Genomic DNA, 15,025 nt, shown 5'->3' on the forward strand with positions numbered 1-15,025 from the left:
GGCGTCATCCCATGCTCTTCATTTTCCTGCTTAGCCAGCAGCACCACTGTCAGGGCTGCATGGCAGACCTGTGCTGGTGCCTCTGAGAAAAAAAAAAGAACGCTGCTTCACATTATAAGCTTATGTAAACCTCAAATCCTTTATTCCAGCATCTGTCCCAAGGAAGCTTTTCATAAGCAGCACAGGTTAACCCAAATCTCATATTCATAATTCACAGGCATGCAAGCTCTTCTATTTTCACAGGCAAATGATTCACTTGTGCAGATGTACAGTTACAGGCCTCCACAGGCAGCTCACATTACAGTTAAACCCCATATATTTGTCCTCGGGTAGCAGAAATGCTCAATAAATCCTGCCACTTGATATTCATTATATCATTTGTGGGTTCAGGTCTGCACATGGGGCGTGAGAGTTGGAAATCTCATAGATAACAGAGCATAACAAGCTCGTTGAAAAATGGAATCGGGGAGGCCAAGGTCAGGTCTTAAGGGCTGGCAAGTGAACGATTCATTGCTCTGCTGGTACTTTATAACACAGATATTTAACAGCTCAGTGCACACATGAAGCAGCTTTGATGAGGTCAGTTTCAGCTCAAGTCACTAAATAATTTAAATCCTTAATACCGAAATCCGCTATAAATGAGATTTTTAAAAACTTGAGCAAGCTTTCATTTAAGGCAGGACAATAAGCTGGTACAACATTACTATCCTCACACTTGTTTTTCCTCGCTGGTGCCGGCAAGGAAAAAACATTCAAAGGAATGTATTGCAGTGCAGAGGTGTCCCAAGGACAGGGAAGCTGGGCAGCTTTGGGAATGCATATTATAAAAAGTTCTTTAAAGCATGATGTGCACTGTTTCATAGTAAATAGGCCACCTGCCTGCAGGAACCACTTTTATGTGTTTTTAAATAAAATGATCTCCCTGCAACCCCCAGTTTACCTCCCTTGGAACAATGAGGTCACAGCAGTGGTTCATCTGCTCCTGGGACTGTCTCAGCCACCGGGGGCAGCAGAAGCATTCCAAGAATCATTTTCTCACCCTCTTATGTTTCTACAACTCATGCAACTCACTTGTGGGCATCTGACATGCTAGGAGCCTGTGTACCTTTGTCTCAATGTACGATCACAGAATCACAGAATTGTAGGGGTTGGAAGGAACCTCTAGAGATCATCGAGTCCAACCCCCCTGCCAAAGCAGGCTCCCTACACCATGTCACACAGGTAGGTGTCCAGGCGGGTCTTGAATATCTCCAGAGAAGGAGACTCCACCACCTCCCTGGGCAGCCTGTTCCAGTGCTCCGTTACCCTCACTGTAAAGAAGTTCTTCCGCACATTTGTGCGGAACTTCCTATGCTGTACTTTCATCCCATTACCCCTAGTCCTATCGATCTGCAAAGAGCATTGGTTGATCCCTCAGGTCAAACCCATTCCTTTGGGAGAGCACTGTCCTTGAGGAGCACTTCTGTCCACCCCAGTGTGTGGGAGGTGATAGCACTCCTCATTGGGGTGCTCTCTGTGGAGCCTCGCACTAATTAGGATGAATCCAAGCCGGGAGGCCTGTTTCAACACAGGAGTGCACACCTCAGCTCTTGTTTGTGTCAGTGGGAGTTCTATCACTCGATGCAATGGTTGTTTTCACCTCTGCGGGCACTTTCATTACTCACATGAAGTGGATAACTCATTTTGAGTAGCGATAATAAAAGGATGCTTGGCAGTGAAGTTCATGGGTTAATTATGCAAGCAGTGTTTTCCCCCAGCACATCTACATTTGCTGTCTTCTATGCTTCATTCGTTGCTCACTAACTCTTGTACTGTGAAAAAATACAAGTGGGAATCCCAGCTGTCTTTCATTATACCATTTTATGTGCTACTGTCTGAGTTACTCCTGGGATTCTCAAGGATCACATGCATACAAATGCATGTAAACGGTTCTACAACCTCTGCAGTTAAGGCACAATATATTTAATTTCTTAGGGTTCCATAAAGCTGGCATGTGTGATGGAAATAATTTGTACTGCTTGCTTTACTGCTGAGCTGAGCCCGCAGTCCTGCTTTCCTTGATACAAGATCATATCATTTTTATACGTATTTTAGCTGTTAAGCAAAATACTTAAGAAAAATAGAAAATATTTAGGCCTTAGAGGCCTTCTGCTAGTTGCCTACATGCTACTCACTTTGTATTCAGCTACCCACAGTGTCAATATACAGACCTTCCACCTGTACCCAAGGTTAAGCACAGCAATAGACAGAAAGAATGAATGTCTGTGTCTTCTGTTGGGTTCACAAAGTGAATGTGGCCAGGGTCACTGGGAACGAGGCTTAAAAATTAAACATTTGGTTACATAAATTGCTAATCACCTGCAGCAGTGAGATGCATATACAGATAGCTTAAAATTAGCTTTGATTTCGGTACCAGCATGTTTCATAGTGATTTCATAATTGGTCTGCTTGTTCTGCTTCACTGAGAGGAGGGAGAAGCCAAATGTTTGCAGAATGGCTGACATGGTTCTGTAGGATTTCTTCTCATTCCTTTTATTTATTGATTTATTTATTAACACATGAAACAATGATTGTTAGATTGTCAGGAGGACGTGGAACAAGCATGGGGGAAATAGGAAAAAACTGAAGTCATATTCCCTTTGCTCTTGTAGTCTTTGGGACCGAGGAGATTTTCCTTCCCATAAGAAAAAAAATGCTTATTGCAAAACCCAGATAACATTTAAAAACTCAAAATACAAACCAACAGAGATGACAGAGGCAATTGCTGGAAGGGCTTACTGCATTGGATAGAGATTAGAGGATTTATTTCTACTTCAACAACAGTGCAATTATAAGTCAGAAGATAAGTGGTAAATATAACACCCTTGCTATAAATATTCTAAAAGGGAAGAATTCTGAACATGTCAAAAGCACAATGTTTAAGAAGATATTCACTAAATCCCCTGTGGCTCAACAGCACTTTATTTATTATTCCTAGGTGGGTTTTTTTTTTCCACTTTAACATGAATTTAACGTGATTTATTAGTAGATCTATTCAAGATGTTTGTTGCGGAACATCATACTTTCACATCTCTGCTAAGAAACTAATTTGCAGATGTATTTTGGAAGGAAAGGAAGAAAAGAGGGAGAAGATACAGCCTTAAACACTATAAAGCCACATAAACTTGACACATTTTCCTACAATCTCTGCCAACACCATGTTCATAAAGCCATAGAGACAAACCTGCAAACCCCCAAAACCAGCAGCTGACATCTCCTTCCCCAAAAAGCATTGGTGCGGTGTCTCTCCTCCATTTAACAACCTGGCCAGTACACTGGGCTCTGGAACTGCTCCCAGAGCCAGTGGTGGGTAAGTTAAGTTCCCTCCCAACTCCCTTTGCCCCAGCAATACTCACTCATGTGAGGAGATACCATTGGCGACAACGCCTTCATAGCGGCTGATGCCCTTCTGCTGGGTGACACTGATCTGACCGCCCAGTTCATCTGCAATAACGCCTGCATGTATCGCTGACTTGCACAGCAGTGAGGTCTGAAAAGTAGAAGCCATCAAAACCCCAAACTGAGAAGGCAAATCTGACAAAGTGGTAGTGCTCTCACTTCCAAGCCACCGCTATGGAAGTGTTAGAGCTCATAAAGTCCTGCAAAGGAATGACAGCAATAAGGAGAGACTTAAAGGGAAAGAATAGCTATCTTTGAAAAAAATACATGCTTCCAAAAGTCAAGTTTTTCTCAAATGAAGAATGTAATCATGTGGTTCTAGGAAAATGTGGTGAAGTTTTGACCTGATAAATATTTTGGCCCATCTCAGGAAAACAAAGTCAAAGGCAAAGCAACCACTCTTCTTTGCAAAGAGAAAAAAAATAATGGCTTTTGTGGACTTACCTGAAGCTGGAACTACCTATTACTGTATAGTGCCTTAAGATTTGAGGCAGGTCAAGCATTGGGAAATGTGGCTGTGTGTCATTCACATGGGGCCAGCTTGGGCACCTCTAGCACCTGGCAAGCACAGCTGACTGCCTGTCCCTTCCAGGGAGGGCTGGTGTGCTGGGACACTGGGGTAGCAGGGCTCCAGGGAGTCCTGGATGTCTTTCCCATCAGAAAAGCTGAATCTGTGTTAATGGCAGAGAAAGGATTTCCTTCAAAAACTCCTCCGCCTAGATAATATCTGCATGAGGTCATCTTATGTGCTGCTTTTCTTTCCCAGTCACCCTGGACAGCAGGAATAACTCCAGCTAATTAGAATGCAATGTAGCATTTCTTTGTTTTTTTCAGCTCTGCCATTCTCCTGGATGGGGTGGTGTGCTTGAGTAACTGGATGAACAGGTTATGCATGGGCTTTCTGGAGACTCAGTAACTGCTGTATTTGTGATATGGTGGGGTTTTACTTCAGTGGAAGGATTAATCTTAACTCTGAAAGATGTCAAGATTTCAGAAGCATAGAGGGAGGTGAGACCAAGGTGAGGGACACAGGAAAGGCAGAACAATGCATTCTAGGAACCATGAATAAATGTAAGCACTCAGGCAGCTTTGTTTAAAGAGTGAATGGTTAATAAAAACTGATCCTAAAGGTTTTCAGTTATCAGTGGGATGTGATTGGACAGTGTATAATATTAATTTCATCTCAGAGCATGTTCCTGCAGTGCTGAAGGCAGAATCTTAAAGAAAACCCACAAGTAAAGGAAATGCATTTTATTCCAATAAGACATAACATTAGAAAAGAAATGCATGTGGATTTTAAAAAAGTATAAAGTGAATTCATAGGAATATTTAGGACATCGAAGAGCACTGCCTCAAGAAAGAGAAACCCTATGCATCCAAAAGGCCAGAAACCTGGAGTTAGTAGGTTAGTTTGACAGTCAGCGGACTTTGTTCTCACAGAATTGATTAGTCTGTTTGAACAGTATTTCGCTACCTGCTCAATGTACACTGATAACATACTAATATGCTGATAGTAGAAGGCAACACAGCTGGGAAGAACTATCTACAAGAGCTGAACAGCAATAACTGAAACCAAATTGTGCTATGTAACAGAGCAATGGATTCTTTTCTGTTTTTTATTAAGTTCCTCTCTTTATACAGGGTACTTACATCTCTGTATCCTTCTTCTATGTTCCCAGAAATGTCACCTGCTATATCTCTGCAGCCGGCAGGACAGTATCTACTGTAGTAAAAGAATAGGGCTTATTTGAAACATGGACTGTCATGATGATACACAGAAACAAACCCATGCAAAAGAAATGCTCTCAGAACCATAGATGCTTCAGCAGTGTGTTGTATCTGACTGTTCACTAGTGATTACAGAAAGTAAATAAAAGCGCCCTTGAGTGGACTGCACATAGCAGCACACAAAGAACTACAATAGCAGTTCTTCAAGTGCATTTTGCTCAATCCTGTTGTTCTAGGAATGTTATTACTCAAGCTTTCAGCCCAGATAAGAAGTCTGCATGCACATCCAGGCAAGTAACCAGCAAAGTACAATTAATTACCATTTCAAATCCTATCAAGGAGCACAGAAATTATAGCTTGTCCTCAGATGATCTTTTATCAGCTGAGGCATGATCTGCTCTCAGGAGATGCAGTGGTATTCAAGGCTACTTTGAATTTCAAAGTGGAAATTCTTCTTACATATGCCATATGCATGCATTCCCAAATGAGGGTTGCTGAGAGCTCTGCAACAATATCCTCTTGTTTTCCTGGGATGCAGATTTCCATTCTGCACTAGTGCTTCACACAACGAGGCCTGACACTACTGCAGTACTGTAGCTCAAAAACATTCACTTTTCCAGAAAACTAAGACTGTATGTGTCTTATGTGACATTTTACAGCAATTGGATCTGGTGACACAGAAAAGTAAGAAACAGTGAAGAGAGGAGAGATATAGATCTTCTTTACCTGTATTCAGTCTTTGTGTAGTGGTTTGCTCGTTCCAAACATGTGATTAGATCTGTGGAAAGTTTACAAATGTCAACCCAAGTTGCAAGACATAGAAATACAAAAAAATGTTTGGCTAAACATGAAATTGCATTTGAAGACTTCTCTGTATAATACTTCAAGACAAATCAACAGCTATGGTTTTCCCTCATTCTTTTCATCTCCCTCTTCTACTCATATTTTACATACCTTCAACAAAGATGCATAGGAACACATCCTAGAGTATTAAATGTAGATTTTGTCTCTTCACCTCTCTGATCTCTTCATCCTATCACTGTGTGGCAAAGGCCCTGAATACAGACAGTTCTCATTTGCTGTTTCGCTGGGCCTGTTCTGTAAATTATCTAGATAATATTTCAGCAGCTTTTGTATCTGCTTAATGTTACTATTGCTTCTTATAAGCACGCTGTGAAAAAGATTATATTTCTTGCCAATAAGACACCTCAAAATATTTAGGACCAAACATATGAGCCAAAGTCTGTGTGTAGAGAAGATAACGAATTAGGGAGGACTATGCTGCTTGTCCTTTAGAAAAAGTGCTTTACCTGGATGATCACTGCTGGCATAAGACAACAGAAAGCCTCGTCCTGACACATGGGATCCACTCTCAAAATGGATAGTTGCTTCATTGCTGTCCAGAATGATTTCTTTGGGGACAGGCATCATGTTACCACAGTAGGGCCCTACAGACAGAAAGAAGAATTCAGAGTTTAGATGAGATAGTTAGGCTGGAATATTCTTGTGATAAACAAAGAATTTCATTACACGCTCATTCTCCTTCAGTACCAAACCATATATTGACAAAAGGGTTTTAGCTTCAGTCCCTTATGGGTATGAGCTCCAATGTTACCTTGACAAAGAATGGCAAGAATCCAATTGTCCCTCCATGGCATAAACTCTAACATTAAAATCTCTCATCACATAAGCCTCAAGAAAATGATTAATACTCTTTCACCTCTGAAGCAGAGTGTTCTTAAATACAGCAGTAACTCAGGAGAGAAAAAAAAAACTGAATGAACATTGAAAGGCAATCCAAGGTATCTACACAGGATTCTGAAAAGCTTAGGATCATAAACAACACACCTGGCTTTAAAGGATATGTGTACCATGTGTCAAGCTTATAAGCAAGAACTACTAAAATATTCTGTATTTACTTGCATTTTAAAATCATCACCAGACCATTGAAATACATAGTTTAAATTTCCTGAGTTTAAGACAAAGTAAAGAGGGGCGGGAAGGGAGTAGGAAGAGGAGACACGAGTCTTGTGCCTACACTGAATTAGATAATGGTTTTATAGCTACCAGCTGCAGTATCTTGGAGCACTCCTCAGGACACTCCTTTCTTGTCCCAGAAAGCATGTCCGGGACTCTCACAATTACATTTGCCTGTTCAGAAGTCACTTCCTGAGGGGAGCTATCTTTTGAAATTGCCATAGTCTTGCCTCCCATCACCACACCTGGGTGCAAACACTCGTCTCTGGCTCCCCTCAAGCACAGAGGATGCAGGAAATCAAAAGCAGTTTGGATACACTTTGAATTTAAGGGGATGTTTATAATATAAAGTGCTAATAAGAGGTTTTGTAAAATGGCAAACACTTCTTTCCTACATAGAAGCCCTCAGACCATCTATTCTGTTGAGAACTACAACAGCTTTTGTATAATAAAGCAAGACCTTGGGGTGGAAAATGATCCCTTAGATTTTTTTTCCAGGACAATCTCATTTTCTTGGTGGATATTTTGTGGTACCTCAGAATTGAGATTACAAGAAATTGCAAAGTACAACACAAATTTGATCAGCCTTCTGAATATGTGTCTAAAACCTCTTCATTTTGTTTGATATTCTTGATGGGGGGGGGGGGGCTTTCCCAAATACTTAATCAGCCTTATAGCAGCTAGGAGATCATCCTGTAGAGTAGCCCAGTCAGAAGCAATGACAGCCAGCTGCCAGGAGAAGGGGACAAATTAAAGGACAAATTCTGCCTTTTGGCTTGTAAAATTATAACAAAGTCAGGCAGGCAGAGAAACAAGTGACAATTGTGACATTTCCCTCGAGTGCTCCTGTGTCAAAAATGAGTCACGGCTTAGTCAGAGAAAACAATATCTATAAAAAGGGTTAAACAAATTGCTTAGGAAATGAACTTATCAAAAAGACAGCATTTGACACCGTGTCATACCAGACAACTGCACAAGTGGTTTATTTGAGAAGGTCTTTTGTGTCAGAATGCAGTGGGAGAAGTGCTAACTTATTTTTCTTCCGAAGTAGAAGAAGAAAGAAAGAGAGAAAGGGGAGAAGACAGGAAGGCGTTGTGCTTCTTCAAAATGAAACACTTGAGAAAGCGTTAGTCTTGTTCTTGTCTCAGGGACTGACTGTATATTTTCTCACCAATGCTCTTCTGCTTTTTCCCTGACAGCAATTAGCAGTGACGTATCTACTCTGTAGGTATAATTTTGATCGCTGACTCACTCAACCACACACCGGCTGGGTCAGGATTAGCTGTCTCCTACAGTAGCAAGTCTACATGTGTTTCAGGTAATTATACAAACAAATCACATGCCATAAGTAAAAAAGATGAAATAAGAAAGTCTAGACTCATGGAGTTGTATAATATGAAAACCAATAATTCAGAAACAGATTAAGAAATCAGCATGCAATGCCTGAAGACAAGTTTATACTGATAAGTAATAAATCCAATAAGGGTTACAAATCTATGGTTATCTCCCAGTTCTGTCAATGGTAGTTCTGGTGTGCTCAGAGACACGTATATGGCTCTCAACTAAGGAGATCTAAGATCAACTTGGTCTATCATAAAGGATATAAAAGCAAGAAGCAGTAACCACTGAAGAAATCAATAGTTTCCAAAATTGTATGAATTATCCATCTGCATAGATTAAAATAATAATAATAATAATAATTTAAAAAAGCAGATATTAATATCAGAAAACATTAACTTGTTCTTTCGTTGCAAACAGATGAAGCCTTGCAAAGTATTTCAGCATAGTTCTTCCCAATAATTCCGGCAATACCAGCAATACACAGCCAGATCATCAAACTTCCATGATACCTAGTAAAGCTTAACTGCTTGCATGCCATCGAATACAGGAATTTGCACTGAGAACTATGGTTTAGAAAAGGGTAAAAGCAACACCTCGCGTCCTAGTGTCCCTCCGAGTACACACATTAGGAGATCTTATAGACATTAGTAGATTAAGAACCATCAACACCTGTAGCAATTCTACTTAAACTGAAAACTATTTCCTAGGCAGATTTTTCCACTTGCAATTGAGATGACAAGATCGTGGATCTTTACCATCTACTTCTAAGACTCACATACACTCCCTCTTTTCTCTGAGTATTCCACATTGAGCCTGTTGACAGCTGGTCTACACGAGTACTGAGCAACCGCAGTGGAGAAGAGGGATGAAGGAGAAAGCATTGGTTTGTGAGCAGTTTAAAAGGGAGAATCTCATTTAAAGGCCTTGTTAACTTTTATTGCAGCATTTGGACTTGACTCTGGATAAGCATTTAATTTCTAAACTTGGGACTATGCCAGAAGTTTTTAAGATCCCTTTTGAAAACTGCCAGATCACTTTATCAGTTTTTCATCTTCTAAAGTCAGTTGTGAGGTGGGTTGCTTTGCATATTCAGCTTGAAAAACAAGTCATGAATGCTGATCTCTCTCCTTGCTTCCTCTCTCAGTGACTCTGCTGGATGTCTGTTAGGGTAAGGAGGAGGCAGGGTTGTTTGGTTTGTTTACTAAGAACAAAGGAAAGATTTTGATTTAATAAACAGATGTGCTATACGTCACGAAATTGAGTAGGTGTTCTCCATACTTCAGTATTAGTATATCTACATATCAGGGGCCTTTCTTTTTTTGGTGTCTTGCTGACAAGAGCTGACACAACTGTGGTTCCGTCTGTTCACTCCAGATTCATTAATAGATATGTATTTTTTAAATTCTACAGGAGAGCTATTAGGGGCTTATGGATTCTGAATGTTCCTAATTTAATATTCTCTATAATTAAATTAACATTTAATGCCTTTCTTCTACAACTCCTAATCTGCTGATATGGTTTAGGTGGCTTAAATGAAATACTCTTATTTTGAAATCATTGTCTCCAAGCAGTATTAATGTCCTGGGAAATACACAGTAAACGGTCTCATGTACATCCTTTGGCTGTCGCCTCTGGAGACCAAAGAAGTTATTTTATGCTTTGTTTGTTTTTAAAATGTTAGCAATAGTCTCCCACTTTTGTCTTTTTGATAATAGCATTGTTTTGCAAATCTGATGATCTTTACAGCATTGTCTGTTTTTATGAAGTCTAGTTTACTTCTGCTGTCAGCCAGACTCTGGAACATTTCCTGAGGTCGTTTTGTAGAGTTGTGCTCCTTTATTCTTTCTACTTCCCTTAAGAAGTGCTCTGCCAGAGGGCTCACTTCTCTCATACCAAGCAGCAAGGCCTACATGCTGCTTGTTTCTGCAGGTTTCGAGGTACCTCAATAGCTGCAGAAGGACTGGGGATGTGATGAGCACAGATTATGCCTGCATCATTTCAGAGCTAAAAACTCAGCCAGTGTGTAAGAGATTTGCACAAACAGCTCACAAAAACTGCAAGGATCTCTTTTATATGTAAAAATGTGTATTTTTGAGATTTGCCTCCATCCCAAATTCACACACACGCTTCACTTTCATAAGCAATAATTAAGCGTAGCTGGTAACTCTTCTCCTGCTACCAAGGAAGAGGAGACAGAAAGCCTCCTCTGCACAGGACGCAACGAAGTGGTGTTTAATGCTAAGTAGATGTGAGTTGACAGGGAAATCACATCTGTTACTCAGGGTGAGACAGTCTGGTTATTCAGCATTTAACTGTGCAACGCAGTCTGACTTCAGAATAAGTCTGAGAGTTACTTGTTTTAGGAAAAACAAATGAAACTTTCTGTTTGTTCTTCCAAAGGGCTGCCAAAGATGGAGATGAAGTAGAGAAAAAGGCCACCAAGCAGTCAGGTAAAAGAAGTAATTAACTACAGTTAAACAATGGAGAGCCCAGACCACCTGTTCTCCAGGCTGTAGATCTGCCTGCCTGACCTCACCTAACACTGTGCCCGTGGTGTTTGCTAAACCCAAGGACAGAAGCCCAGCCACAGTTAGGAATCTCTAGTGAAGAGATGTACCTGTTTAACAAAAGACTCAGCAAAAAGCATAATACCATTTATGAATCTAAAATGAGTATGAGGTCATTTGATGAAAGAAAAGCAAAGTTGTCATTTTACATCTCAGCCTTTTGAAAGCTGCTGCAACCATTCGGGCGAAACCCAACTGTTAACAGAGTTTTGACTGTTAAGAAATCGCTCAACTTCATCTTCAGTAATGAGAACTTGTCTGGGCATCTCACTGGATTTCCTGAAATACCAGAAACAATACTGCAATAGCAAGTTTCCCTTGAGGAGTGAAAAAGAATCCTGGGCGCACCCTCTGTTCAAGAAAGACATTTATTACAATCTATAGTAAGGAAGGGTGGTGCGATGAATACCCTCTTGCCATAGTGACAGGTGTGAGGCACTGAAAGGCATTTGGTTCTCCTTCACACACACACATGCATGCTCTCTCAACAGCTACCAGACACTCACACATCAGTAAATGTTCAGTTTTCCTAACAACCATCAGTGACTGGCTGCAGGGAGAAAAGAGCATTTCCAGTAATTTCTTTTGCTATTTCACACTAGTTATTGAGTGCGAATTATGCAAGCAGTTAACAGCGTTAACTCTCCAAATTATTACTAGTCACTCAGCAGATCTGACATCCACCCCAGAGGAACACATCAGACTCCTACTGAGTGCAAGTGAATGGAAGTAGGCACTTATCTGTTCTTTATTCTCTCTCCAGTCAGATTTATGATCATCTCACAAAAATTAAGGGAAAAAATACTAAGCCATTAGTTGAGGAAAGACTGAAAAATGCAAGTAAAAAGGGTCAAAAGAGATACAGGAATTTGATAGTCACGAAAAGAAGCTGAGCAAAAGCCATTCCTGTCAAGCTTTACAAACATTTCTGTTAATATGTACATAAGTGGTGTAGCAATGGCTGTTGTGTTCCTGAGAACTACAGGGACCACATTGTTAATCTTGTTTTCACATATCCCTTTAACTAATTAAAAAATCAGAAGCTCTTTTCAGAGCTCGGTATTTTTAATATGCTCAGCTAATGCAATTAACTCTAGAAGAAAAGCATTTCAGAGGAGGCTGCACACCGTCCACACTTTGAAACATGCTTATATTGTTTTCCATTCTAGATCTCTTCTGTGTGGAAAATAGAAGAAGCAAACAAAAAGAATCCACCCTGTTTTCACTCAGGGCAAAGTCGTGCCTCTGAAAAGGGACACTATTTATTTCTCCCAGAGACAACATGTGCAGAGTTGTGTTAACGTTTGGTGACTCAGTTGCACCAAAACTGGTGTTACTGTACTGACTGATGATGAATGTTTTCACACCTAAGTCTGGATGGAAAGCCAGCAGTTGGAAAGAGAAGGCTTACTACAGTGTCATTCATCCAGTTGACCTCAAAGAAAACAGTGGGAAGAATAATAACCCCGAGACAGTGTTCAGCCACTTTATGGCTCCAGTTTTAGAGCATCATTAAGATTATTTAATGACCACCATTTGATGGCAATACTGTGGAAATGTAAATGCAATGGGTGCCTTCATAGGTTCATCAAAGATAAGAAGTATCAAAAGTGAGAACTGTAGTGTAAAGTTGGTGTTCCATCTGAGTGTAGAGGCTTAGTAGATCAGCATACTCAGTGCTACACATTATTCTAGGAAGGAATTAAATCCAGGGTATTCTTGGGTCAGTGCACAAGATGGGATGAATTCCCTGAACTTAAACACATCTCACATATCAGTGTTCTATTGCCTAATCTGTAGTCACAGGCTTGCTAAAGCAAAGAAATCACTTGGCTAACATAAATCCACTTGTTTGTAACAGTTTGCCTTTGGTGCACGGGACAAAAATACCCCAGACATGAACTGAGTTACTCCTTGTGTATTCCATGAATCCCAGCAGGAGGTTATTAGAATGAACGAATCACAGTTATATATAAAGAACTATGGGACAAATGTGAAAGGACTTTGTCATCAGAAGACTTGCTTATACTAATGTATTTACATGCACATGGTGTGGTGCTTTGACTCTGACCAATTTTCTAGGCTTCAGATGCACTCCTCAATAAAATGTTGCGTGCATACTGATGTTGCCTGTCTTGTATTCAGTGGAATTGAAGAGATCAGAGTAGTATTTAAAACATATTTCCCATTGGACTTTATTTCCTGATAATTGCATACCTCACAGAGCAGAGGCTGTCTGGCTAATTTGAGGTATGAGTAATGTTCACACTGCCAGGCTTCACACTTAGCTTTTTAGATTTTCCTTTTTAAGCCCTAGTCAGGTATGGACATCCACAAACAGTCAAACATTAATGTTTAACTGCTTGGAAGTTCCAATGCCTGTAAAGTATTTTCAGATCTCCAACATCCTATTAAAAAATTCAGTGGCAAAGGTCAATATCTTCCTGAATGAAGATACCAACCTGCTTCATGGAAGAGAGGAGAGATGTAGAGTGAAAACCTGGGCTGAAAAGCAGCCACCTGAAAGGGCACCTCACAGGATCGAATGTGCTTAACACTGCCCAATCACAGGGCTCCTTTTGCTTACATAAACACTTATTAATCTCTAGAACTATAGCAAAACTGCTGAAACAACACACTTGGAAAGGTCTTAATCTCATCTGTGAGTTCCTGCATCTTTTAAAACACAAGTGGTACTGTGAATTTTTGCATATAGTGCTACTTCCTCGCTGCATGGATCTACCTGAAAGTAAAGAAAGCACTCTGTATGTAGGAAAGTCTACAGCAAGCTATAGACCACAAAAACCATTACAGATAGCATGTCTGCTTAAGCTGTAAAACCTGTTTAATCAAATAGAAGCAAAATCTGCTAATTGTGCAGTTCATTACAGAGGATGTAAATTATAGTCCATACGCATCAGATATTACTAATCAGGTATGAAAATGGGTGTGGGAACACTTTACAAAATTCATTACATGGGTTTGATTGCATAATACACCAGCGTTCGGTGTCTGTAGGCTGATTAGCTGCAAGACTGAACTATGTGAAGACACCTTGGGGCTGTTGTGTGAGGAGTCAAAATTTCAATTAGAATTCAAGCTTGATTTTTACTTCAAAAACCAATATACTGACTTGTCCTTGTTCCTTAGATAAGCTATTGATTTGAAATGTTAAGGTAATATCAGTAAAAATCATTCAAAGTTGTGATACTGCACCACTAAACCCGTATCTCTTACTGCCAAGTACAGACAGTGTGCTTCAACTGAACAGAATTCCTTTCTTACGGGTATATGAACATAAACATAAATAAATAAATCCAAGTGCACAAACAGAAACATTCCTTATACCTCAGATAAAGCTATATGCAAGACTTAGATATGAACATGTAAGTGTTCACTCTTGTTGGAGGCTGCTTCAAAATGTAATACATCCCTTGTGATGAGCAATAATTACCTTCACCTTCATTTGTGAGAGAGCCTTTAGTACTTCACCTGATCTTATTTTACCAGATGAATTATAGGCCTACCATGTTTATGAATTAAAGGCAATCATCTGTCTTTACTATTATGAGACCTGAGCTTGGGTGAACCACGTACTGCACTGAGACAAGCAATGAGCTGGGCCACATTGACAGCTCACTGTGGCTTGCCTCTTCATTTTCTTTTTCCTCTGAATCTGTTTTGCCTGTAATATCCACTACAGTACATTCAACCTCAGCTGCCTGAAGGGCTATAGCCTGCTCTCAGCTGGCAAAACCTTATGGACTTGTAATTCATGAGTTTCTTCCATCAATATAGGACTTCTCACAGCTCCATGTCTTTGCCTAGATTTCAATCTGACTTCAGAAAAAGGGCTCACTGACATGAACAACAGTTTGACTCCTTTATAGAGCAGATCAAAAGCCCCAGCAGCAGCTGGCTGAAAAAACTGATTCGAGGAAGGCCTCAGGTCCTCTTGGGAGGACTTTGTTGTT

The 15,025-nt window shown here is 40.2% G+C and overlaps 1 protein-coding gene and 1 long non-coding RNA gene across 5 annotated transcripts in view; one reads left to right on the forward strand and one right to left on the reverse strand.

The window, feature by feature from the left end:
- Window positions 1–15,025, reverse strand: part of DCBLD1 (discoidin, CUB and LCCL domain containing 1) — a 44,917-nt gene that overhangs the window by 13,970 nt on the left and 15,922 nt on the right. For all 4 annotated transcript variants that reach the window (XM_032443294.2, XM_015858670.3, XM_085541777.1 and 1 more), the window contains exons 3-6: window positions 6,477–6,614; window positions 5,893–5,944; window positions 5,089–5,161; window positions 3,396–3,529 (exon numbers count right to left, since the gene is read on the reverse strand). In XM_032443294.2, the coding sequence (XP_032299185.2) occupies window positions 3,396–3,529; window positions 5,089–5,161; window positions 5,893–5,944; window positions 6,477–6,614 (397 nt within the window). The remainder of the gene's footprint in view (window positions 1–3,395; window positions 3,530–5,088; window positions 5,162–5,892; window positions 5,945–6,476; window positions 6,615–15,025) is intronic.
- Window positions 8,341–12,353, forward strand: LOC146761429 (uncharacterized). The gene is made up of 3 exons (XR_014944111.1): window positions 8,341–8,461; window positions 10,885–10,934; window positions 12,221–12,353. It is a non-coding gene; the product is annotated as an uncharacterized LOC146761429 (long non-coding RNA).

This window comes from Coturnix japonica, chromosome 3 (assembly GCF_054131305.1).
Source record: "Coturnix japonica strain WE chromosome 3, WE-NBRP24, whole genome shotgun sequence".
Taxonomy (NCBI): Eukaryota; Metazoa; Chordata; class Aves; order Galliformes; family Phasianidae; genus Coturnix; species Coturnix japonica.